This window comes from Octopus bimaculoides, chromosome 8 (assembly GCF_046866305.1).
Source record: "Octopus bimaculoides isolate indiv1 chromosome 8, ASM4686630v1, whole genome shotgun sequence".
NCBI lineage: Eukaryota > Metazoa > Mollusca > Cephalopoda > Octopoda > Octopodidae > Octopus > Octopus bimaculoides.
Window position 1 is genome coordinate 15,870,862 of NC_142935.1, and position 27,728 is coordinate 15,898,589.

The 27,728-nt window shown below is 33.5% G+C and overlaps 1 protein-coding gene across 2 annotated transcripts in view; it reads left to right on the plus strand.

Moving 5' to 3' along the window:
* Nucleotides 1-27,728, plus strand: part of LOC106874982 (gamma-aminobutyric acid receptor alpha-like) — a 534,020-nt gene that overhangs the window by 442,662 nt on the left and 63,630 nt on the right. For both annotated transcript variants that reach the window (XM_089356122.1, XM_089356123.1), the window contains one exon: nt 21,307-21,447. In XM_089356122.1, coding sequence (XP_089212248.1) covers nt 21,307-21,447 — 141 coding nt within the window. The remainder of the gene's footprint in view (nt 1-21,306; nt 21,448-27,728) is intronic.

Here is a 27,728-nt window from a genome sequence, read left to right on the forward strand (position 1 = left end):
AACAAAATTGTTATAATTTTAGGTTTTTGTTTTCATTTTTTAATTTTTTAAACTTTTTTTTTGCATCATTTTTAGATTTATTTATGTTGTTTTCTTCATTTCCTTTTAATTTTTTTAATTTTAAATTTTTTAATCAATTTCATTGGCCGATAAAGGTTTAAGAGATGCACAGATAGCCATTTCAAATCGATTATCTGTAGAATATCTGACGAAGAAAACAAGATGTAGGTTTCGAATTAAAGAACGTGACAGACGTTGTAGCAGGAGAAACCGTGTACTGGAAGCACTAAAATGGTTGTATAGAAATAACTCTCCAGTTAATTGAAAATTTTGGCAACCACGAAGAAGATGAAAGTGGGTAGGGGTGCGGTGAGGGAGGGCGGGCGGGCAGTGCATGGAAAGACGACGACGAAGGAAAATATAAAACATTAGTCAAAAGAGAATTTCTAAAAACTTTTCTCTTTCTAATTCCTTTATTATTTCATTTTTTTTTTACATATTACTCAAAACTTCTTAACTTTCAACAACTTGGTTATATATGTAATTATATATTTTAATATATTTTATTTTTCAGTTTTATTCTTCATTATTATTTTTACTTTTTTTTTTTTTTTTTTTATCAATGTCAGATACAACTGCAGAAGATAAGAATGATTTGTTTGGCAAAGAGCCCACGATGTTGCTTTGCATTAAACAAAGAGAAGTTTGAACACACTATCATTATTATTGCTATTATCATTATTATTATTATTATTATTATTATTATTATTATTATTATTATTATTATTATTATTACTATTATTATTATTATTATTATTATTATTATTATTATTATTATTATTATTATTATTATTATTATTATTATTATTATTATCATTATCGTAAAACCGACCCGTTTGTTTATTATATTTATATTTTTTATGCATATGCTTTTTACTCGGTTATCGGTTTTGTTGAAATTGTGTTTTATTTCAAAAGTATTTTGTCTAGAAGCTAAGCTAAAAAAAAAATGATAATAATAAAACGTTGGAGCCAATCAACAAAATACACTGTCCAGGTGGGAAAGGATAGATTGAAGTGGTTGATGATGAGAATATTGGCTTCTGCATGGTAGTTATTTGAGGGAAAGCAATATTCTAAAAAATGTCTTCTCTTCACTATTGCCTTATTCCCTTTCTTTTATATTCTTTATCTTTCACCTTAATACCTGTCAATATATCTGTTTGTCGGCTGTTGGTTAGATTTCCAGTACGCTTCATTTTCTGTTTGTCTATTGATTTTGCCAGTTTATCTGTCTGTCTGTCTGTCTTCTATCTGCCTAGTTGCCTGTCTTTGTCCTTATGCCTTACTGTCAGCCCTCGCATGTATATATATATATATATATATATATATATATATATATATATATATATATATATATATATATATATATACATATATATATAGATATTATATTATATACGTATTACATATATATATGTATACATACATATATATATATATATATATATATATATATATATATATATATATATATATATATATATATATATATATATATATATATATATATATATATATTTATATATATATATATATATATATATATATATATATATATATATATATATATATATATGATATATGTATATATATATATATATATATATATATATATATATATATATATATGTATCATATATACATATACATACTATACATATATTAGATATATATGTATTATATATGTTTTTGTATGCGTGTGTGTGTGTGTGTATGTGTGTGTGTAATGGAACGGTGAAACTCGAAGCAGGTACAGCTATAACTAATAGCGTGTAAATATTGAATTCAAAATCCTGTGAAAGTAAAAGTCGAAGGTTGCCCGTGGGACACTTATTACGTCAACAATATATACGTGAGTATATAAATATGTATGCATGTGTATACGCATGTATGTATGTATGTATCTATGTATGTATGTATGTATCTATGTATGTATGTATGTATGTATGTAAACTTATAGCTAAAGGCAACTGAGTCGTAACATCGAAATCATAGTCAGCCATTTGCTTGTGAAAATAAAATGTGTTGAAGAATCTTTCACTCAATGCTTGACGTCTTTATATATAGCAATATATAAAAACAAACATTATTATATACGTGTATGCGTCTATGTGTATGTATATAAATATATATGCATTTATATTTAACTTTATAAGCATGTATGTATGTGCGTATGTATGTATATATATGTACGTAGGTATGTGTGTATGTATGCGTGTATGTTTGAGTGTATATATGTGTGTTTGTATGTATGTGTGTGCGTATGTTTGTGTGTATGTATGTGTGTTTGTATGTATGTGTGTTTGTATGTTTGTATGTTTGTATGTATGTATGTGTGTATGTATGTATGTAATGAAGAACTGCTATTTTGATTGAAATAACATAACAGTCAACCTATGCTTAGAACTCCATGTAAATTCACATACAGTAATCTCTTGACTATCGCGGGTGTTACGTTCCAAAAACTCTGCGATAAGTGAAAATCCGCGAAGTGGAAAAAGTGCTGTACGGTATATTTTTTTTATCATTTCTATAATTTGTATATATTTATTCTATTATAAATGCAAAACAACACCATGGAGGAATTGAGGTAAGCTTAAATAATAGACCGTGATAGGTGAACCGCCATAGGTGAACCGCCATAGGTGAACCGCCATAGGTGAACTGTTTTATGGCGAGGGATTACTGTAAATCCGAATTTCTATGAAGTATTAAACATAATTTGTTCGCTGATTTTATTTTGTTATTATATACGCTTGAATGGGGCTTTTTTTTTATATAATTTTAATATATATTCGAGAGCAGAATAAAATAGATTTCTTGTTTTGGGTCAAAGGTTTTACAATATTTTGGTAACTTATTCGTCAAGTTACAATAAAAGTAGCCTAGCATTAAAAGTAGAGGCCATTGTATTGCACAATCTGAAGTCCAATTTCTGCCAGTTCTTTGATCCTACGCTGAGTTCTTGTCCTTCGAGGGAAAGGCTCCTTTGTTGAAGCTTCTGCCTCATCTTTATCGGTGAAGCGTTGCGAGTGCAGGCAGTGGGCCATGGATCGAAACAAGTAATAATCCGAGGGAGATGTTTTTCTGCAATCCTAACGCGCACAAGCAGTGGTTAAGCAAGGGCCAACCTATACTCTGAACAACTGGAATGGATATATACCGTTAAGCGGCAAAATACCCGGCACTGGTTAACAGAATGCGAGCTCTTCTACAAGACAATACAAGACCTCGTGCCGCTAGAACAATCAAAAATAAACTCCTGGAACTTGAAGGAATCGAACTGACACACCCAGCATATAGCCCGGACCTAGCTTTCTCGGATTATTACCTGTTCCGATCCATGGCTCACTTCCTGCGCTCACGCCGCTTCATCAACCAAGAGAAGGTGAAAGCTTCAGTGAAAGAGTTCTTCTTCACCTCAAAGGACAAGAACTGGTTATCAGCTTGGGATAAAAATTAAAAAAACCTAGCAGATGAGTGGCTTCAGACGGTGCAACACGATGGCATTTACATTGAATACTAGATTGCCTTTGTTGTAACTTCAAGAACAAAGCAAATGAGTCACGAAAATGTTTAAAACCTTTTAATTCAATGCAATAGTTTGTCTTTTTATTACATCATCAGAAATTACATTATTTTTACATGTATTTCACTACCGAATACTAGTATGTTGTACAGCAATCGTTACATAGGCTAGGCAGTTGCATAATTATATTAAAATTCCTCATCTTCTGAAGAAAACAGTAATTTAATCCTCAATTGGTTGACATTGCTAAATATGAACTGGCATTTTCATGCTATTATGCAATCGTGTACGTAAGGATTATTGCACAACATACTCGTATTCACTAGTGAATCATTTGTAAAAATTATGAAACTAATGATGTTATAAAAGAAAAATCAATGAAATCGCTCATTACTACTGGAGGGGTATATCTTTATGATTCGAAGAAGAAGCGTTCCGTAAATCAAGGAGCGATCATCCATGCACGTGTTATATATATATATATATAAACAATATATGAGTATATGCACATATATGTACATGTATGTACATACCTTCATCTACATGTACATATAGATACATAACTAGGTACATGACGTGGCAAAAGAACATGGACAAAATGATAAACAAGGTACAGCAAACAAGCAAGCCACATAGAAACATCTCCTTCATCAGCTGCCACCATTAAAACACCGGCGTTTCGAAGAATTAAAGCAGTACGCATCGTTGAAATGGTTCTTCCCACGAACACAAATTAAATTATTTTCGTGGAGGGTAGTGGCGGACGGAAAACAAGACAGGAAAACGAAACGGTGAATAAACAAGCAAGCAAATATTAAGGCGTATGGCTCAGTGGTTAGAGCTCACAATCATGAAGTAGTGAGTTCGATTCCCGGATAGGGTTGTGTGTTGTGTTCTTGACCAAGACACTTTATTTCACCTTGCTCCAGTTCACTCAGTCGTAGAAATGAGTTTCGATGTCACTGATGCCAAGCTGTATCAGCCTTTACCTCTCCCTTGGATAACATCAGTGTCGTGAGGAGGGGAAGCTGATATGCATGGATGACTGCTGGTCTTCCACAAACAACCTTGGCCGGGTTTATGCCGTGGTCATTCATGACCAAAAGGGGTCTCTTAGCCTTTATATATGAATATACATATATACACACACACACACACACACACACATATATATATATATATATATATATATATATATATATATATATATATATATATATATATGGCTTTGATTTACAGGTGATCCATAAAGGATTGAGGCATATCAAAGTGAAGCAAGCCACAAATTGTCTAAATGCATGTAAATACATATATATGTGTGTGTGTATGTGTTTGTGTCTATATCGGTGAGTGTGTGTGTGTGCATCCATATGTACACACACAAACACATATACAAACACACATACACACACACCATTTCCGCCTACTAATTCCACTCATCAGGCATTCGTCAGTCAAGTAGAAAATATTTGCCCAAGATACCGCGCACTGGCATTGAATCCGAAATCACGTAGTTGCAAAACGAATATTTTAGCTACAGACGTCATGCCTGTGTCTGTTTAGATTTATATATATACTGACCAAATACTCAACGGAAAGCCAACTAATGACTTGAAATCCTCTTTTTGTCGTTTTGTTTCACCAAAAGGAAATAAATATATTCCATGCCCAGCCATAACCACTCCAGCTATTTAGTCATCTTGTCTATTGTCACTGTTTTTTAAAACTCTCATGCACACAATATTTTCTTTTCGTTTAATATAACGCTTTAACGTTTTACTTATCTTTTCTCTCCGCTTCTCTTCCTCGTTTATCTATCGCATTTATTCCTCTCCTCCTTTTCCGTAATCTTCAACAAACGTAATTTCTTTGCGAAAAAAAAAAAGAAGAAAATAAAAGTTTCATGGATTGAGAAGAAAAATTCTCCATCGAACCCTCACAAACACTAACACAAAACAAGTTTTGAGCTTATTGCTGATGTTACATATTGTTTTCCCTAATGGACATCACATTAGTTTTAGCGAAAATATAAATAAAATAGAAAAAAGAATATGTCAGAAACAAGAAAATGAATTAAATTAGAATGAATATAATTAAAGAAAGTATTTTTATTTAAAATAGCAACATTTCCGAAATGTTTTCCGTTATTATTATTATTATTATTATTATTATTAGTAGTAGTAGTAGTAGTAGTAGTAGTAGTAGTAGTAGTAGTAGTAGTAGTAGTAGTAGTAGTAGTATCATCATCATCATCAATAGTGTTGTTATTATTTTATCTCGAAACGTTAATAATGTATGAATACAGTGGGATTTCGAAATATTTTTATAATTTCCTATCTTTTTTGCTGTGACTTTATTTTTCTATCAGAATTTAAAATATTCATTTTTTTTTTTTTTTTAAGAAAAAGAAAAAAAAACATTTTATTTAAAACTTAAAAGCTTCTATGAAAGAAGAAATTGAGACAGTTGGGAAATATATTCAAAATAATATTCTTCACAAAAATATCGGTTTTATATTATTATGGAGATAAGAATTTAGGCAGGAATAATAAGATATATCATATGAATGAACTAAAATTATTGCAGAGAAATCTTTCTGTTTATATCGATATTTTAGTCAAACGAATGTTTTGAATATTTGCATCAAACAAACATATTAATGACTATGTAGAATATAACGATGGATTAATGGGCAATAATATTTCACTGTTAGAACGCCTGCTATTGTATTTCAAAAATATCACACGATAAAAAGCATACACATATATGTATATATGTTTTATATGTGTGCACGTATGTATGTGTGTATTTGGATGCGCGTATTTCTCTTTGTTTTTTGTTAATGGTACTTTTGTTTTTTTTTGTTTTGTAAGTTCTTCGAAGTTTTTCTTTAAAGAGGACATTCATATCTAACAAAGAAACAAGACTTCATTATTAGAATTTAGATAACAACTGTGTGGGATTATACTTTTCTTTATTTTTAGCAAATAAACTTTTCATATTCCCAATGTTCAGTTTAAAAATTGATCTGACATAATAGGAACCAGGCGGTCTCTTTGCTTGAAAATCCAGGCGTAGCTGTGTGGTAAAAAGCCCGTCGTATATGTTGGGTAATTACTATTAGAAGACGAAGAGGAAGAAAAAGTTACCGACAAATACTCGAAACTTGCACCTTATTCTATACCACAAATGAAAGGCAATGAATGTGTTTGTGTGTGTGTGTGTCCCCACTGACAAAACTTCGTGCTGCTTCACTTTTGCGAAGTTTTGTCAGTGAACAAATAGAAACCATGCCAGAGCACACATTGCAACTCAGTGCAGTCCTCGTTATCGTCGGATCTTGTCAAACCGTCTTACCCACACCAGCATGGAATATAGACGCTAAATGATTACATATATACGGATAGATAGATAGATAGATAGATAGATAGATAGATAGACAGATATGATTCATAATATATATACATACATTCCAAAATGTAACTAAACATGGATTGTTAACGATTTTTTCCTCCGTCTTCCTTTTCTATTGGACTTTCCTCTCTCTCCTGTTTCTGAAGAAGAGCTTTGCTCGAAACGTAAAACACCGTTTTTTCCCCTTCCCTGAGCGTCTTATTTATACTTTGCATGTACCACGTCCTCGTGTTGCTTTTTTTCTAGTGTTTTTCTTCGTTTTCTTTTATACATATATATATATATATATATATATATATATATATATATATATATATATATAGAGAGAGAGAGAGAGAGAGAGAGAGAGAGAGAGAGAGAGAGAGAGAGAGAGAGAGAGAGAGAGAGAGAGAGAGATAGATAGATACAAAGTAAAGATTATTTAGAATACTGTTACTGATTGTTTCTAGTTGAGAGATTTGGAAATAATAATTTTTCTATTTATACATATATACACTCATGCATATACTTATAAACAATTGTGTGTGTGTGTGTGTGTGTGTGTGTGTGTGTGTGTGTGTGTGTGTGTGTGTGTGTGTGTGTGTGTGTGTGTGTGTGTGTGTGCACTTGAGCAACGAAGTTATTAATTTTGCAGTCTTTCTTTATCGTATGCCAATGATACGTAGCTGCACATGTATGTGTGTGTGTATGTATGTATGTATGTATGTATGTATGTGTATGTATGTGTGTGTGTATGCGTGCATGCGTCTATGTTCGTAAATATCTTCAGAAGTTTTAATATTCTAATAACGACAAGACACGTGATAGAATATTTCCCACTGATTATAGATCGTAGATAATTAAAGAAGCCTCACAACACAACATAAGGAATTAACTTTGTGCATATATATACACACAGTATGTTTACGAATTAATATTTGGCTTTAGGTTTTATGTCAGTGAGGGAACCCCATTTATTCATCTCAAGAATCAGGAATGCATAGTTTGTTCAAATGTTGCCAATTTCTTATGAATCCATTGAAAGATCTCTGTAATGTTGGAGCATCTAAACTGAGAATACATAAACTTGTTTGTACGAAAATACTGAGAATAGAATACGAGAATACTGAGAATAGAATACGAGAACACTGAGAATAGAATACGAGAACACTGAGAATAGAATACGAGAACACTGAGAATACGAGAATACGTTTGTACGAGAACAGATGGATATTCTTTTCTACTCTAGGCATAAGGCCCGAGATTTTGGGGGGAGGGGGGTAGTCGACTAGATGGACCCCCCAGTACACATCCGGTGCTTAATTTATCGACCCCGAAAGGATGAAAGGCAAAGTCGACCTCGGCGGAATTCGAACTCAGAACGTAAAGACTGACGAAATACCGCAAAACATCTCGCTCGACGTGCTAACGTTTCTTATTTCCTTACTGCCTACAAGGGGCTACACACAGAGGGGACAAACAAAGACAGACAAAGGCATTAAGTCGATTATATCGACCCCAGTGCGTAACTGGTGCTTGATTTATCGACCCCAAAAGGATGAAAGGCGAAGTCGACCTCGGCGGAATTTGAACTCAGAACGTAACGTCAGAGGAAATACCGCTAAGCATTTTGCCCGGCGTGTTAACGTCTCTGCCAGCTCGCCGCCTTAGAACAGATGAATATTGCGACAAAACAACGAGAGATTCAACCTGATTTTAAGGATATCATTATTCTCCAACTGTAAGGCGGCGAGCTAGCAGAATCGTTGCCTCATCTTTTCGGGGTCGATAAATTAAGTACCAGTGAATCACTAAGGTCAATGTAATCGACTAATCGCCTCCCCACAACTTTCAGGCTTTGTGCCTATAGTAGAAAGGATTATTATCCAACTGGAGATCCCTTCAGCCATTTTGGCAATCTCTTGTATAGTCATACACGCTCAGTTTTCAAAAGATAACCCGTTAGCATTCAGATTACTTTATCAAATGTAATGTTTATTTACGTTGCTTTCAATTTATCATGCATTATCTTGTAGCTATGAGATTTCAATGATGTGATTGTTTTGTTTATAGAATGACATTGTAGGGCAGGTGTGATAGGCATGATCTGGTCAGTTTGAGTATAAAACAGGTAGAATATTTGGGCCTGATATGGCTGGTTTGAATATTAAAGGGTTAACCTTACTACAGGACATATTGTGTGAGAATGAGAGAGTAAGTCTTAACTCTTTGTCTGTCCTATGTAACACACTGGAGAAGTTTCGCTGGCGTCCATGTATCATATAGGATACACATTCCTAATTTTCTTTCAACCAACAGGGTAACTTGGGACTTACGAAAGGAAAGCTTTATATTACTCAGAACGTATGTAACGTATGAAAGAATGGGTAACCAAAAGTCTGAAAACAAGCATGGATGTTTGTTATGAAAATGCTTCGGATAAGCAAAGGTTAAGTGTGCGCAGCTCTTTCTTACAAAACGAAATAAACCTTGCGTTAGTCTAGCAGCTTTGTTTAGTCAGCAAGACTGTGTTACATGCGATTGACAGTTTTACAACTAATGATATAATAGTCTTGTTCTGATGATAGGGTTATTCTGTAAATCAGCGATAATGAAATACCAACACTTCTGTACACAGTCTCAGGTGTACAGAAGAAGTACTATAGGCAGTAGTAGCGGTTTTCTTTTCTCCCCATACACACTCTGTGAGTGCGCCCCTTGTTGAAACGATGCGTAGTCAATCATAATTTTCAATGATTACTGATTGCAGAAACTTTTTCGAGCCACCGACGGCGAACATTTCAGGGCAACAGTGAGGATAATCACACATTTGCAGTAATGAAATACCGCCATTTCCGTAGCTACATGAACACAGAAAGTGTAATAGAGGTGGCGATACGACATATGTGATTCACTGCATGGCTGAATTCCCTACTGAGATGCCGTATGATTGAAATCATTGTTTTCATTAACTAACTTTTGAAAACAAGGTAGTAAATGAAAATAATATTCGTACAGTAAACATTATCTACCTGCAACCATTACGCAAATATATATATTTTCTGTATAACTAGTAATTAACTTACCATTCTACAAGTCTTATGTGTATGTGTCTGTACGCGTGTGTATACGTGTGCTTGTGTGCACACACCTGTTTATGTGTGTGTGTATGTATATATGTATATTTGTTTTTATGGGGTCAGTTTAATTTATAGACTAGTCTATAAATTAAAACTGTGGTCGCATAAATTGTCTGACAGCCATGACTGGGTTCTCCTGCTTGTGTATGTATGTATGAATGTATATATATATAAATGTGTGTATGTGTGTGTGTTTTACACAAACATGCGCTCGCACACTTTAACAAAGGATCTGTAGCAACATTTAAACACATACCAAATGCACTATCTTGAAATACCGTGTTGGCATTAATAGACGACCTATATTTATATTTATTGGGATTCGAGTAAGAATATGAGAGAAATAGTATGTGCACTCATATATATATATATATATATATATATATATATATATATATATATGTATGTATGTATGTACAATGTATGCATAACTATATATGTATATGTGCATGTATGTATATATATATATATATATATATATATATATATATATATATATATATATATATATATATATATATATATATGTATGTATGTACATGTGTATGTGTGTATTTACGCACATATATATATATATATATATATATATATATATATATTTATATATACACATATATACCTATATTACGCATACACACTCATATAAATACATAGATATACATACATATACATATATACACACACACACACACACACACACATATATATATATATATATATATATGTATGTATGTATGTATACATGTGTGTGTATATATATATATATATATATATATATATATATATATATATATATATATATATATATATATATATATATGCACGACATGATACACATTAATTATATGTTGCTATCGTTTATATGCCATTGTATATGTTTAGAGATCTCTTATCAATAAAGAAATTATAAACCGAAGTCTAGTATTCATAAGGTTTTTCTCGATATATTGTTTGTTTTTCCACTTGTATACTTAAATACCAAACTAGATTTCAACGAAGCACAAGCTGCTACTATTGCTTTAGCTCTTATTCGGCATTATCAAAACATATTTATTCTCCCAGAAGTCATGTAAATTGGGGGGAAATGCATTACAATAGTTCGACGTCTATGTGGGTTTTGTTTTCATTCTGAATGTAACTTAATTCTATTTTGGGTCTGACGACTAAAACGGATACAAATGTATTGGAAGACATTGCAGTTATTTCATATAACTACAATGGTTATATATTTTATAAATTCTTAGTCTAGCTAACCATATAAGTGTTATATATATATATATATATATATATATATATATATATATATATATATATATATATATATATATATATATATATATATATATATATATATATATATATGTATATACATGTATGTATGTATGTATGTATGTATGTATGTATGTATGTATGTATGCACGCGTGCATGTATGTATGTATGTCATTATTTATTTCAAGATTTCTTGCCAATAGAGAAAGGTCCGGTTTTTAACCTAGATCCAAAGCGCCTTCATTGGAATTTCAACATCGACAACGGAGTATGTATGTATGTATGTATGTATGTATGTATGTATGTATGTATGAATTTATGTATGTAAGCATGTATGTGTAAATTTTTATGGTTTATGTATGTTTGTATGTATGTATGTATGTTTGTTTGTATGTATGTATGTATGTATGTATGTATGTATGTATTTATTTATGTAGATATATGTAAATATAGGTATATGCATATTTTTATTAACCCTGTAGCTTCTTAATATAGGCGTGGCTGTGTGGTAAGCAGCTTGCATCCCAACCACATGGTTCCGGTTTCAGTCCCACTGCGTGGCATCTTGGGCAAGTGCCTTCTACTATAGCCTTGGGATTTGGTAGACGGAAACTGAAAGAAGCCCGTCGTATATATGGGTGTGTGTGTTTCCCCCCCCCCCCACCCGATCATCGCTTGACAACCGATGCTGGTTTATTCATATTCCCGTAAACTAGCGGTTCGGCAAAAGAGTCCGATAGAATAAGTGCTAGGCTCTCAAAGAATAAGTCCTGAGCTCGATTTCTTCGACTGAAACCCTCTAAGGCGGTGCTGCAGCATGGCTGCAGTCAAATGACTGAAACAAGTAAAAGAATAAAAGAATGTGTGTGTGTGTGTGTGTGTGTGTGTGTGTGTGTGTGTGTGTGTGTGTGTGTGTGTGCTTACATACATATATATATGTATGCATAAGTATATATACTTACAGATAGATAGATAGATAGATAGATTTTGTTGCATCTTGGAACAGATATTGTAACAATAAAAAACACGTGCGCTGATTCTATTTCACTTCTTTGAGAATCGTTAGAGGTATTTCTTTCGATTCGTTATACGTCCTGAGATCAAATTGCTGGCTTTGTGCAAAAATTCGAAAGAATTATTAATAGTTAACTATTTAACCATTCGATAAATTAGTTAATCTTTTGTATGATTAATTTTTCCTTCCATCAATCAAACTGATATGTCCGTCAGAGTCTTTTCGTTACCATTCGCAATTTCATGAATAACATGCCTTTTTTGCTCCAGATCTGCCTGTCTCCTAGTTTCACATCCTATATCCATACTTATTGGGATTTGTGTGAGAATGTGAGAAATTGTGTTTTTACTCGCGGTGGGGATTCTATGAGCGTTTGGAAAAGAACGTGTTTCTACGCGCTTGCACCCTTGTATGCGTGTGTTGTGGATTCTATGGAAGGTGTGAGTGGTTAAACATTTATTTATTTACAGATTTATTTTATAGTTACTGCCTTTGTCTTTGGAAATGGGCTACAAGTGTACAGACTACGTCGGTTCATGTGCACGCGTGTATGGGCATTCAAATGCAGTCACTTTAAATATCTTAGGAGCACATCCAGATTCTTGCAAATCAAATACAAAATCAAAATAGTAATAGGTTATATATCGATATCTAACTGCCTTCAAAACGCGGAGTACATGGAACAGGGACAACTGACGAAGGGGTATACATTTTATGTTGCATGTCTCGTTTCTCTGTTTTTTTGTTCTTTTTTTCGTTGTTCGAAAAAGTTCGTTTTCTGTTTTCGTTTTTATGTTTTCGTTTCTCATTGTGTTTAACGTATTTTTGATATCCTGTACCCATATATGCATGTATGTATACATATAGATGTAGGTATGTACATATATGTATGGATATATGCATATATTTATATATTATTTATATTATTATATAGTATGATGGATTATCTCCGACGGTCAACAATGGCGATTTAGTTCAATCAATTGATCCAATTAGTGGCTCATCATTCCAAACACGATTATTTTCAGGCATAATCAGCAAGAGTCTGAAATGACACCAAAATGATTGTCTATAAAATTTAGTCTTATCTATACATTTAACATCTCTTGTGTTTTCTCTGTCTGAGTTGCTACGACTTAAATTTGTGTTTTTTTCTTGTCGTTTATGTCTCATCTCCACTATATCAGTCTCTGAAAACCATATCTCATGGTATATTTGTTAACATTTCTGCGGTTGACGTTTCTGTGGTTGACGTTTCTGCTTTCAGGGATCGAAACTGCAAAGATCTCTGGATAGACAGCTGATGATGGGAAAATATTTCCTTCGCTCCGTCTGCTACATGTTCTTATAACTTGTGCCTAATTTCTCTCATTTCTATATCACTGCACACAGACTCCTTTTCTTATCTATCTCTTTATATATGTGTATGTGTACGGGCACATATACCCATATACGTGTGTGTATGTGTGCGTGCGTACGTATGTGTGTCTGTGTGTGTATGTGTGCGTGTGTTTGTGTGTCTGTGTCTGTGCGTGTGTATGTATGTATGTGCGTGTATGTTTGTGTGTGTGTGTGTGTGTGTGTGTGTGTGTGTGTGTGTGTGTGTGTGTGTGTGTGTGTGTGTGTGTGTGTGTGTGTGTGTGTGTGTGAGCGCCTTATCCGAAACTTTCGGTTTCTTACACGTACAATGAATCTCCCGCATTCTTCAACTATACGGAGATGCCGACAATTAACTAGGGTACTATATGACTTTTCAAATACCAGATCATGACCAAGATTTGATTTTAAAATCTATTCCCTTTTTCGTTCTTTATTTGCAGTCAATCCTTCCAGAGCATTGGCAGCGTAGAAGAAGTAATGGATGGAATGGTAGCTACTGTTTCCCCTTAGTTGGGCTTCTCATTCCGATAGCAATAACAACATATTACATGATAATTCTAACATTTAATACCTGCAACACAAACATTAAAACCTTAATACTAAACATTAACCCTTAAACCGGCTGGTGCTAATGCGTCAGTAATTTAATATTGAAGCAAGCTTGCAACAAGGTGTTATATATGCAAGATCAAAGAAGGAAAGAGAGACACAAAGGAAGAAAGACGGGAAGTAAGAAGGTTAAAAACATTGAAAGAAAGACGTAAATACCTAAATAACGAAATCTTGCGTAATCTCCCTGTTTTAAACAGTTCTAATCTATTCTGTTAATAGCTAGCCTTTTCGGAAAATGATAAGAAAATATACGTTTTTTTAATGCTATGTTTCCTAGTATTTGATTGTTTTAACAAAGCATGCAATATATATATATATATATATATATATATATATATATATATATATTGGGTTGGCAACTAGGTTTCCGGCGCTTTTTTTTTACTTTTGGAATTTATTCCGTTTTTAAATTTTGGAATCTAATTTTTTCGAGAATTCTATTTTTGTATCATTTTGGAATCTATTTTGCTTTGTTTTGTTTTGTTTGTTTTTTTTCTAGTTAATTTTAGTTAATTTTTGCTTATTTTCAAATCATTAAAATGGAATGTCAAGTTAAGAAAAACGAGCATTTTCGACACCTTTTGCTTTTAATCAAGGTTCTAAGGCCGCAAAAGCTGCTCGCGACATTTGTGCTGTGTATGGAGAGGGTCCGATAGCTGAAAGAACCGCTCGTGATTGGTATGCCAAGTTCAAAAATGGAAATTTTGACCTCAAAGTCGCACCTCGTACTGGCCATCCTGTTGAGTTCGATGAAGAGCGATTAAACCAACTTTTGCACGAAAATTCTCGTCAAACGACAAGGTAACTGGCAGAGAAAATGGAATGATCCCACATTGCTATAGAGAAGCATCTTCACTCGATGGGAAAGCTTCAGAAGTATGGAGCATGGGTTCCGCATGCTTTAAATGACAACAACAAAAATCAATGAGCCACAATCTCCGCTAGTTTGCTTGCTCGTCACCGCTCAACTTCTGGACACAAGCAACGATTTCTTTACCGAATCGTTACTGGCGACGAAAAATGGTGCCGGTACATCAATATGAAGCAGCGTAAAGAATGGCTTAGCCCCTGTAAACAAGCGACACTGCGCGCGTGAAGCAAGATCTTCATCCGCGTAAAACGATGTTGTGCGTATGGGGGAACAGGGAAGGGATTATCCATTACGAATTGCTTGAACGGAACCAAACGGTCAACGCGGAACTCCATGTTCAACAGATGGAACGACTCAACACAGCTATTCAAGAGAAAAGACCTAATCGACAGCATGGAGTTCTTCTGCTGCACGACAACGCTCGCCCTCATATCGCCAATATGATCAAGGAAGCCATTCAAACGCATGGCTGGGAAGTGCTGCCACACTCGCCCTACTCTCCTGATTTGGCACCAACGGATTTCCACCTCTTTCGATCTCTTTCAAATGCTATGCGCAGAGTTTCGTTCAATTCTGATGCAGAATTGAGAGCTTGGTTGGATCAATTTTTCGAGTCGGAATCGGGTGATTTCTACCAACGAGGTATTGAAAATCTTGTTGAACGTTGAGAAGTTGTAAACAACAAGGGTGAATACATTATTGATAAATTAGTTGTTATTTTTTATTAAACCTTTTAAAAAATTTAAATTTTAAAAAACGGCAGGTACTTAGTTGCCAACCAAATACATACTCTCTCATATCGCCTCTGATGAAGGGATATCCCTAATATCCCAGAAACAGCTGTAAGACTATCTTTCTCTTTAGAAATATCCTATAAATTCCACACAGCCTTGGTTTTGTTGTCTCATTTTATTTAACATATATGTGTGTTTGTATCTATATATATATATATATATATATATATGTGTGTGTGTGTGTGTGTGTGTGTGTGTGTGTGTGTGTGTGTGTGTGTGTGTGTGTGTATAGAGAGAGAGACAGACAGACAGACAGAGACAGAGACAGACAGATAACTAGACAGACAGATAACTAGACAGACAGATAGGCAAATAGACAAACAGATAGATAGATAGATAGATAGATAGATAGATAGATTTATGAGAGCACACATACCCTCTGTTAGAACGTTATTCGCGAGTACCATATAAAATATTTAATTATATATACATTATATGCTTGAATATTTATATACCCATGAATATTTATATAGTTCTGTTGCGTCACTTCGCTCACCATATTTTTCCCTTTTTAATCTCATTTAAATAAGTAGGTGTGTGTGTGTGTGTGTGTGTGTGTGTGTGTGTGTGTGTGTGTGTGTGTGTGTGTGTGTGTGTGTGTGTGTGTGTGTGTGTGTACCTGAGTATGCCTGTGTGTGACTGTATCTGTGTCACATGTTCAGCTTTATTTGTAACTGTTTACCTGTAGAGCACTCATGACTCGCGTCTCAAAAAGCCAGGAAGCTAGAATGAGTGTCCTTGACGTAACAAGCAGCTTTAGTCTGTGTTTCATTTATTTTATTTATTTCTATATTCATTCATTCATTCATTATATAATTTACAAATAGCAAATGTCGTTAAAATGGCAAATACTGGACCAACATTGTTTGCTATGCTCTTTCGAAGATTATTAATTGCTGTCACATCCTTTCACTAAGATGTTAATACCCGCTTCCCAAGAAGTCAAAACAGACGAATAAAGCATACATCAAGAACACATCTCTTAACATTGTTTATACTTCAATTAACTCTCTCTATAAACACTTGAGAGAAATGGAGAAATTATTCAATGCAATCACAACTGGCTGACAAAACAATGTAACGAAACAGGACAAAATTAGAGAAATGTATTCGTGCTGGTTTCGGGTTCAGTCCCACAGCGTGGTGCCTTCTCAGATTGTCTTCTGCTATAGCCCCCAGACCGACCATTACTTTGTGCATAAAATATATATGAACATATTTATGTATATATGTACGTATATGTGCTTGTCTCTGTTTTTATGTTTGTCCCCACCACCGCTTATCAGCCAGTAATGGTTTATGAACGCCCCCGTAACTCAGCAGTTCGGCGAAAGAGATCGTTAGAATAAATACTGCACTTAAAATTAAGTACTGAGATCGATTTGTTTGATTAAACCATTCAATTTGTTCTCCAGTATGGTCCACTGATCGAAACAAATAAACGATAATATATTGACGTCACCTGCATGAAAAAAGTACTTAAGTTGTGATTATATTTAATGTATTACTCGCTAGAAAAACTAATCAGAAATAATCTAGTAATGAGGAAACGACTGTATTGGTTACAAATAACTTATCTATTCATTCTCAAACGTTATGGTAGATTCAGACATAATTATCTGATAGTTATTGCTTTTCATCATCAGAGAACATTTCCCACGGACAATGCGTGTTGATAACATACTTTTTGTTCCGGGTGAAAGTCCCCTTATACCTGTAAATGGTATGTATTATGAAAACACATCGTCTAAATGTGAAGATGTTCTCCGATGGCGAAAAACCAACATCGATCAGACATTCTTGTTCAGATCTGCCAGAACGTAATGAGAATTAAGAGCTGCGTAATTTTTTGGAATCCCACTGTTCTGTTTGCATTCCATGAATTATTAACTGTTTGGCGGAGATCAGCATGCATCAGCAAATAGATTGTTTGCTTTTTTTTTCTGTAACGAAGAACCTTTACTCTTGTTAAACGTATCGGTCTGGATGGGTAACTTTGACTGTGAAGACACATAATAAGGTTGAAACACTGTGGTGTCTCAGCATCTCCTTACATAGGTGAAATCACGTGTAATAAACACGTATCGTCTAAAGGAGACATTCAATGTCGACGAGTAACAACAGTGATCAGATATTCACGTTCGAATTTGCTGGAACATATTGAGAGTAAATAGATACGTAGTTTGAATCTCGTTGTTCTGCTCGAACCTCATGAATTACTATATTAGTAAATTACTAACATTATTTTTTAATGTTTATATTCTAGCACGAACTAACAGAGCCTCTACGCGATAAATTTGCCTGCCTAAAATAGTGACCAGAGCTCCCACACATCATATCTTATAGTATTCAAAAAAGAGGATTATTCCTTGATGTACACAAAAATGGGTGGAAAACTTTCACAGTAGATCTATTGAAGTTACAAATAACCAGCTATATTCACTCATAATTAACATCCTACCGTTATAAGTAGAAAGGATCACCATATTCGAAAACCAATGTCAATGGTAAATACGTTATCTTTAAGGTAGCATGTTTGCGCTAACATATATATATATATATATATATATATATATATATATACACACAGATGAACCTTTGTTTTCACGGTAGATTGGAACCACTTGTTACCGTGCAAATCGAAATCGTGTCAAATGATGGAGATACTTTTTTAATTATATCATTTATAACACGGTCACATAAAATTTGAACGATTAGTTTTTTTTTTAAATAGAGATAATAAATACTATTATCGTATGCGCGTGTGTATACTTGTATATGCGTGATGCGTAGTACTAGATATAATTTTCTATCCAAAATAACAGAGCTTTTCCTATTGCTTCCATACGTTAAAACGAATGCATGATGTATGCTTTGAAATTACTGAAGATCCAGAAGATCCAACAGTTGTTTCGTTTCTATTGAACCTTTACAAGTTGATCTAAAATATTAGCTTCAAATCTTGACACAGTGACAACAATAACAAGGAAGTGGGTAAGTCGATTACTTCGACCCCAGTGTTCCACTGATACTTATTTTATCAACCCCTAAAGGCTTTTCTTGATGATCTCTGACAACTATATCCGGCTTATTGGCCTTAATTTCTCTATATGTGTGCATTGGCACATCTCAGACTACGGTTGCTTTCTCATTTTCTGTGACCTTTTCTGGCGTGTGCCTATACCATCTTTTTTCTGTTATTCCATAGTGTTGGCATAGCTTCTAGTGTATATAGATCCCAACTCTGTCGTGTCACTTATTCTGCTGTTACTTGTATTTCTTTTCATTAAGTGTTTTTGATAATTTCTGAACGAAAATCTTTGGTCATGTGCTGCAATTAAAAATCCTTCAGTCTCTGCATTGAGTCCTCAGCTTCTCAGCCATTGTTGAGATTTTGCTTTGTCTATTCCTTTTCTGTTTAGTTTAACCTAGTATTTGCCATAAAGGGGCTTTTCTTACCATCGTTTTATCATGATCCGTTACTGTTCTAGTTTTTGTTTGGATTTCAGTTGTTTTACAGCTTCTGTTGTTATTTCTTTTTCTTCATATTTGTTAGGTATTATAATTACACACACACACACACACACACACACACACACACACACACACACACACACACACACACACATACACACACACATTGTGTGTGTGTGTGTGTGTGTAGGTGTGCTATAATCGAGCTGATCTACTTGTCTTTATATATACAGGGTGTCCACAAAGTCTGGGTACATGGAGTAAATAAAATCATAACATAATTAAATATAAGAAATAATAATTTCTTAAAGTATGTGTTAATCCCCATGTACCCAGACTTTGTGGACACCCTGTATAAAGCAAGAAGATCAGCTCGACTATGGCATACCTTGTGCTACTAACCTCCACAACGATTGCATTACGTATTTGATATTTAAGAAAAAGCAAAGTTACTAGGCGAAACGGACCTCAGTTTATGCAGACAGTGTTGCAGTTTTTACAATGATCAGCAGCGTTTTTATAATGCGACGATATACCTTGACTAAAGACTTATTCGTCACCAGTGAAAAAGAAAAGAAAACGAAAGCTATTTCTCCAGAGAAAATTTCCGCTTATATTTATAATGTATTAATAATTCCTATATTGAATACTTTCAAGTTAATAACTTCATAGAACACTCAAGTCAAATAACGTTACAAGTATTTCGTGGTTTAAGATCTCAACAATCTGAAAAGCATTGCCTGTACACACACACACACACACACACACACACACACACACACACACACACACACACACACACACACACACACACACACACACACACACATATATATATATATATATACATATATATATATATATATATATATATGTATATATATATATATATATATATATATATATATATATATATATATATATATATATATATATATATATATATGTATTATGTATGTATGTATGTACGTATGTACATGCAATATCTTTCAGATTGCTGAAGTTCAATCGTAAACCACGAAATATTTGTACATACATATATATATATATATATATACATATATATATATCTTTCAATGTGTGTGTCTGTGTGTCTCTGTGTGTGTGCACGCGTGTGTGTGTGCATGCGTGCGCCTGTGTGCACATGTGTATGTGTGTGCGTTAGTTATCTGAATTGAGTTCATAACGATATCTGTTTAAAAGAATTACAAAATGTTTTTGTGATTTTCTTTAAAAGACATTCTTCAGCTCGGAAACATATTAACTTCATCCTATTACCTACTTCATAAAGATTACAAGAAACACTCGATTTATTAACTAAAGTAATATCTAACATCTACATTGAGTAAATAGATATACTGGATTACATATATTCAGAATTCTATTTAAATTCTTAGAACGCATTTCTTTTATCCATCTAGAGGCCATTTCTTTTGTTCACATAGAGGTCGAAGCGAATAAAAATACTGAAACGAGGTTGAGACCAATTTGCTTAGCAGACATTTCTGTCACGGTTTCTAACTTATATAATATACATTTACAACTGAATCTCCAACTATAGATGACTTTAAAATGGACTTATTCTTTCCGACATCGAGTGGTGTTCACATAAAGTCAAACATTGATTGATATTGGCATCCCAATAAATGGTATACTAAAATCAACTGGTAAGTTTACCAGTTAAAACGATTTCTCTTGACATGCGCAGAACAAACCAATTTGATTTTCTAGTAAATGAGGTATTTTTCTCTGTCTTCTTTTCCAGTCGGCTATTCAGCAGATGAAGTGATCTACAAGTGGCACCCTGGACTGAAAGAACCTGTTGAAATCGCATCTCATATGACCTTGAACCAATTCGACCTGATTGGTTATCCTGCAAGCAACTTTACTAAACTAATCAAAGACAGTACGTACAATAAATACCACAGTTTCTTATTCGTACATGTAAAGCGTTATCGGTTTTCTCTAACAAATATTATCATTAATATTACATTAAAGCAGTACTGCATTGCATTTCATATATATATATATATATATATATATATATATATATATATATATATATATATATATATATATATATATATATATATATATATATATATATATATATATATATATATATATATATATATATATATATATATATATATATATATATATATATATATATATATATATATATATATATATATATATATATATATATATATATAGGCGCATGGCTTAGTGGTGAAGGTGTTGCACTCACGATTGCGAGATCGTGGGTTCGATCTCCAGAACTGGCGTTGCCTTGTGCTCATTTGGACATCTGACATGTGGCACCCGTTGCACTTGTACAGGCGATGTCGATCTGATGGAGGGAGTGAGCTTATGTCTATGGTTGTTCGGGAAGAAACTGTCGATCCCTCATACGACGACTGACGACGGGAGAGTCCATCATGTATATATATATATATATATATATATATATATATATATATATATATATATATATACATGTGTGTGTGTGTTTGTGTACGTGTGTCTGTATATATATATATATATATATATATATATATGCGTATATCTATGTGTATATATATGTGCGTGTGTGTGCTGTGTGCATATATACATATATATACATATACATATAAATATATACATATATACATACATATATACATATATATTATATATATATGTACATATATATATATATATATATATATATATATATATATATATATATATATATATATATATATATATATATATATATATATATATACATATATATATATATATATGACTTTTAATTGTAAGGCTTCATAAGCGACTTAAGGGACATATTGAGTTTCGAGGGCCGAAGTGATTCAAAGGCTTAGAATGGCTCTTATCAAACTAAATTATGAATCGCAAAATTTCTCATTATATGGCTATAAACATAATTATGATAATTCTAAAAACTTTTTTATGAAAAAAAATCCAATTAACTGTCACGTGATAATGCAATGATTTCAGAATATAGCTGTTAGCCCAGCTAAGCAAAGAAATAGATGAATAAATAAAGTGTGTATGTTCATATACATCGTGTGTATGTGTGTGTATGTGTACAAGTATGTATGTAATATCCATATATGCATAATTACAAACATACAGATCCATACATACAAACGTATGTACATACATACAGCCAGATAGCCAGACATGTATACATACATAGAGGTAGAGTAGTGAGAGACAGATGAAAGTGAATGTGTATGTGTATATGTATATATATGTGTGTGTGTGTGTGCGTGTGTGTATGTGTGCATGTATATATGTATAGACAGAAAGGAGAAAGGAGAGAGAATATATACGCATAATACATGCGATGTACACATATCTAACACACACACACCTCTCCCTCCGTTCCACTTTCTCTCTCTCTCTTTCTCTCTCTCTCTCTCTCTCTCTCTCTCTATATATATATATATATATATATATATATATATATATATAAACATACACACATACATACATATATATATATATATATATATATATATATATATATATATATATATACACACACACATACATATATATGTGTGCGTGTGTGTGTGTGTGTGTGTGTGTGTATATATACACATACATGCATATATACAAATGCATATGAGTGTTTGAGTTAGTATGAGCGTGTGTGTATGTATACATGAATGTAGTATTTGCATACAAAAGTATTCAATTATCTCAGTTATTTACAAGCCGAGCACAGCAAAAAAAAGAATCAATAATAATAATAATAATATCTTAAATATATATATAAACTTTATATCTACCATATCTATTACATCATTAAACCTGTTTCTTAGAAATAGCCGGTTTGAAAGTGAACTATTTTCAGCAAATTGTTAGACGTGCTTCAACCTACATTAGTCTAGACTATTTCTATATTTGATCAATAAATGATAATAATAATAATAATAATAATAATAATAATAATAATAATAATAATAATAATAATAATAATAATAATATTTCCCGAAATGGCTTTTCACTATTTTTTCATTATTTTTATAGTATCATATTTTTATTATTAGGATAAGAATTATTTCAATGGTTATAGTAGTTTTGTGAATGCACATACGTACCTGAGTTTGCGTTCTAGCTTCAATTCTTCAGCTGAAGCAGAATTCTTTACAAAGCTAATGCTCGTTATTTCCTTGCACTGCTGAAAGGCCATTAGACCATTTCTGTGTTCGCCTGGTCCAATGGCGGTGACTTTCTGTGGCCGTAGTTTTTTTTTTTTGTTTTTTTTTTTTGCTAGAAAGAACAATTGAGTCTTCCCCAAAATTACGTTCTACAGTCTTGCAAACAAACAAAAAAACAGGCGTTCTCAATCGGGGTCCATATAAGATTTTGGGAGTCCATGGATGCAATATAGTAAATTGAGGATCCATGGTTCTTTTTCAGCGACCATAAAAAACTGTGCTTCAGACCAGTAAAGTTTACATGCAATAAATTGGTTTTCTTTCCACAATGCACAAATTATTTTAAGAATTTTTATGTCCTTATAATTATAAAAATACAGTAGCATTTTTTAAACATCGAATGGCTATGAGGGTCTACTTAAATAAAATAGGATTCAAAGGTAAAAAAATAGTTGAGAACCCCTGCTTTAGAAGGATATATTAGATACGTGTCTCTATAGAGGCCTACCATAAACTGGGTGGTCATGGTGTACGTTGAAACACAAGTGTTTCAATGTACACTATTTTATATTGAGAATATGTTGTCTATTGACTTTTTATACATGCTAGGCCACTGGTAGGGAAATTTCTAAAAAAAAAACACTACCCTATATATATATTTTATATACATACATACATACATACATACATATGTACATATATACATACATACATACATACGTATAAACTTCAGGACATGAAGTGACACATATTCCGAGTAGGTTATCAGGATTTCATCTACATCGATTTAAGAATCTCACAATCTCCGTTTAACCTTTTAGGCACTTCGATTAGATACTTAAATTAGTTTTTGGACACTTCGATTACAAATTTGTTTTTCTTTTTTCTGTTCGTAATAATACTTTTATTTCCCTATTGAAGTGACTATTATATTTTTGAGATTGATCAATTTGGTTAGTCTATACTTTTCATTTCTTCATAAGAAGAAGAGACTTGCTCTTAGCTATTTCAAGGCTATCATAATTAAAATGTATCATAGTATTTAATCTTTTTGGTCATCTCATAAATAGTGCGGTTATTTTCTTTTCTTTTTCAAAATTAAGATAAACAAATTTCATTTTTAATCTAAAATATACTCTCCTTCATTTTCTACAGTGTTCTTCCATCTATCTAGTAGACTTACAAGGATCCTTTTCCAAAATTCACTTGTCCGTGACGAAAAGTACTCCTTCAGCATTCTTCTGACCTCGTCTACAGAATTCATATTTTTCCCGTCCAAATGATTTTGAAGACTGCGAAATAAATGATAATCAGATGGGGCAATGTCCGGCGAATATGGTGGGTGGGACATCGTTTCCCATTCAAACTGCTCCAGCCTTTGGAACGTCATCTTTGCTGTATATGGCTGAGCATTATCCTGACGGAAGAACACCTTTCATCTTGAAACCAAAGATGGCCGTTTTTTCTGTTCGCGCTGACTTAAGCCGCTCAAGCTGCTTACAGTATATCTCTTTTGTTCTCGTTTGGTTTGGGTTTAAAAGTTCAAAGTGGACTAAACCTTTCGTATTCCACCAAACATGTAACAACACCTTACGTCGGTGAAGCCCTTCATTAGCCTGCAGTGCCAGTGTTTCTCTTTTCCTTCCCCGCTGTCTTCGGCGTTTGACATTTTTTATAGAGAACCCATTTCTCGTCACCAGTCACTATTTGGTCCAAAAAAGATTCATTCATAAGACATGACAGCAAAGAAGAGCACACATTCACTCTCTGCTCGGGATTAAACTCGGAAAGTTTGTGAGGAACCCATTAACCCAATTTACTGACTTTTTCGATGGCACGCAAGTGTCGATGAATGGTTAAATGACCAAATCCAAGCTTCTCTGCTCAACAGTTACAATGGGATTCCGTTGCACCATGGTTTGCAGGACGTCCTCCCTAGATCTTCTAGGACGTCTTCTAGGCTGTAGTTTCTGGAACCACCGTTGACACTGGCTTACACTTATTGTCCTATCCCCATATACAACATTTAATGTTCCTCGCACTTTACGTTGCGTTGTTTCCTTTATTGAATTCATAAAGCAAAATATGCCGATTATGCTGCTTTGTCACATAGAAGGAGCTTTATAATATAAAAATTACCGATCCCCCATATTTAGCATACGTATAGTTTAAGAAAACAGAATGTATACTTCAAAGCCAGGAGAAACAAAATTGCGACAAGAGATAACAAGCGGTAGATACGTATTTCACAATAATTGCAGCTTATCAATACTGCACGCACGAGTCACTTCCGAATGGCAGATTTTCAATGGTACTGCACAAATAAAATAAATTCTTGGTTGTATTCTGTTTCATGATATGCTTCTGATAGTGTTTGATAGAAAGACAGAAAGACTTAAGCTCTGTGTGGCAATCAAAAATTTCCCGTGGTCAGCTTTGAGTTCAATACTTCTCAATCAGTGCCGAGAGTGTTTTTCCATTTCTTTATTTATTTCTACCGTCTCCGGTCTTGGCAGATATTTGCCTTACAGAGTAGTTATTTGTCAATATCTCAACGTATTTTCTTATCCAATATTCTCTTTAACTTTTAGTACTTTGGTATCTTCTTTAATGGTTTCTCCATTCTACATACTGCTGTCTCTTATCTAAGCTTGTTTCAGATTTTTTGGCTTCTTAAAAGATAGAAAACAGTTTCTATTTTTTGTTTGTTCAGTTTTGCTTTTCGTAACAATTTTTCCTTAGTTTTCAGTTGATACTTATTTTCATACTCCTGCTATAGGTAATATCATGATAACATTTTAGTTGAAGAAAATCCCTTACACCCCATATAAATATATACATATTATTTTTTTTTATAGCATTACTGAGCTCAGCTTTGCAAATCTTGGATATGTGCAGAGATTTATTTTCTTTATAGTTTTGTATTTTCTATTGTACTATCGGTACATTAAGTGATATGTGTTCAGTGCCTAGTAATAGCATTTTATGTATTTTGTGCATATATAGAAGCCTTGAGGTTTTGGTTATGTATTTTTATTTCTTTATTTTTGTGCATATCTTCAAGTAATTCCCGAGGCGCCTATTGGTTTAGGAATTGTTTTGCTTTCAGTCCCTTCATTTTATAATAGTTTTCTCTCTTTCCAATTCTTTATATTTGGGTAATTTTTCCATTTCTCTTAGAAATACCAAGTGGTTTCTGGTTCATTCCCACTGCGCGGCACCTTGGACAAGTTTTCTTTTCTGCTCTAGCCCCAGGCTGACCAAAGTCTTACAAGTGGATTTATTTGATGATATATGATAGATAGATAGATAGATAGATAGATAGATAGATAGATAGATAGATAGATAGATAGATGTACCTTCGTGTTTTTGTTTGTCACACACACCTACGCGCACACAGCTTAACAAGCAGAGTCGCTTTAAGTCCACCACCCCATTAACTTAACGGTTCGATAACAGAACTGATAGAATATATACAACACTCAAAAAATATAAATTCGTAATGAGGTCAATCCATTCGCCAAAACCCTTCAAGGCGGCACCCCAGCATGGCCGCAGTCCAGTGACTGAAACAAATAAAAGTGAGATGAGATATCTTGCTCTCATCTGTGACTGATGCTAGATTAGGATGCAAATCTTGTCCTGGAAGTACCTGATCACGAACCAAACTGCTTTGATCTCCCTGTCTAAGTCGATTGCCAGATCCCAGAAAATACGCGTTTTAACTGGTCCTTTCTCATATGTATGGCTATACCATCTCTTTTTCTACTAATATGTAATAAGGAAAAAGTTTCTTGGCGAGTCATATAAACTCATACAACTGGTTTCCCGGTTTCAATGGCGTATATATTCTCCGCTGGACGGGGCGCCGATCCATCGCAGCATTACTCATTTTTGCCAGTAGAGTGGACTGGAGCAACGTGAAATGAAGTGTTTTGCTCAAAAGCACAACGCGTCGCCCAGTCCAGGAATCGAAACTACAATCTTACGATCATGAGTCCAACACCCTAAC